Source organism: Pteropus vampyrus, unplaced genomic scaffold (assembly GCF_000151845.1).
Source record: "Pteropus vampyrus isolate Shadow unplaced genomic scaffold, Pvam_2.0 Scaffold1000008317, whole genome shotgun sequence".
NCBI lineage: Eukaryota > Metazoa > Chordata > Mammalia > Chiroptera > Pteropodidae > Pteropus > Pteropus vampyrus.
This window is the reverse complement of record NW_011922719.1, coordinates 201-1,541: the sequence shown is the minus strand read 5'-3', so window position 1 is coordinate 1,541 and position 1,341 is coordinate 201. Positions and strand designations below refer to the sequence as shown.

The 1,341-nt window shown below is 60.5% G+C and overlaps 1 protein-coding gene across 1 annotated transcript; it reads right to left on the bottom strand.

The window, feature by feature from the left end:
* Positions 1–152: 152 nt before the first annotated feature.
* On the bottom strand, positions 153–896 carry LOC105311752 (uroplakin-3b-like protein 1; the record flags this gene model as incomplete). Its single annotated transcript, XM_011387663.2, has 2 exons — positions 153–414; positions 603–896. Coding segments are annotated over 2 exons (518 nt in total), but the record flags the coding sequence as incomplete, so codon positions are not given.
* Positions 897–1,341: the final 445 nt, after the last annotated feature.

The following is a 1,341-nucleotide window of genomic DNA, read 5'->3' as shown; positions in this document are numbered from 1 at the left end:
TGGCCCATAGGGGCAGGGGCTTGAGTCAGAGGCTCTCAGCACAAGAAATGTTAGAGGAGAATTCACTCAGACCTCCTGCCTTTGGTGGAACTAGAGCGGGAGACCCAGTCACTTAGTTGTGAGCTGCCGTAGACTCAGGTTTGAGCACAGGCAGCAGCACATCTCCCATAGCGGGACCCAGCAGAGTTGCTCACCTGTAGGGGCCTGGGCCTGGCAGTGGGTGGTTGCAGCCCCTTGTCGTTGGGGAGCAGCTGGTGTCATTGCCGACTCGGAGGACCTGGAGCTGGTTGCCAGGCTGGCCCCTCTGGTAGAGAGCCCGGTTGGCCATCAGTGTGAGGTAGTAGCCCCTCTGGGAGAAGTCAGCAGGGACTGGGATGTCCTCCAACCTCTGTGGGGCAGTGAAGTTCCGGGCAGCTGAAGGTGGCATTCAGGTCAGATGGTGGGGGCCATGTGGGCAGGGCTCCAGCCTGTCCCACCGGGCTAGACAGTCCCCTGGCTACATCCCTGGCAGGACCTCCCACTCTAACCACCCCTTCTGCTCTTCATTCTCCTCTGCTCACTTCACAGAGGGGAAAACCAAGGCCTGTCCGAGCGGTACCCACCATTGCTGTGGGCCACCACCAGCCAGATGGGGTCAAGGTCGGAGATGTTGAGGTGACGGAACCGGCCCCGTGGCTGCTCCAGCGTGAAGGTAGACTGGGTGCATTTCCCTGCCAGGGTGCCACTGGAGAGCCTGGGCACATAGCTGATGCTCTCTGGGGCCAGCGGGGACAGAGAGAAGAGACTCAGCAGGACAAGCAGGCCCCCACAGCTCAGAATGAGGGGCCGGAGCACGTGTCTGCCTCGGGAGCCCAGTCTGAGGGAGGAGGCGGGGCTTTCCCTGGGGCTTTTCCTGACTTTTCAGGAGGGCTCCCTGGCAACTCTGTGCCCATGGGGCATGGGGAAGTGGTCTGAGTCCAGCCCTGGCTCCTGCCTTGGGAGCTTATGAGGGGTGGACACTGTGGGAAATCAGGGGAGGCCCATATGGCCCTGCCCTACCCGAGTCACTGGGCTTTCTATGTGGTGGGCAGGGCCCCAAGAAAGGGGACAGACAGAGGCACGGGAGGTCCCCTCTCTCTGCTACAGGCACAAGTGTTCTGGGGAAGGGGTCTTAGGCCTTCTTGGGGTGAGACTCAGATATGGGGGAGCTCGAGTCCAGCTGGTACCCAATGGCCTTGAGCTCTGACTCCCTAGGCCTCAATTTATCTACCTCTCAAGTCCCTCCGGCTCCACCCACATGGTCTAGATTGGTTTGCTTGATGAGAGGAATGAAAGGCTCGAGAGGGGTGGAAAGGTGACACA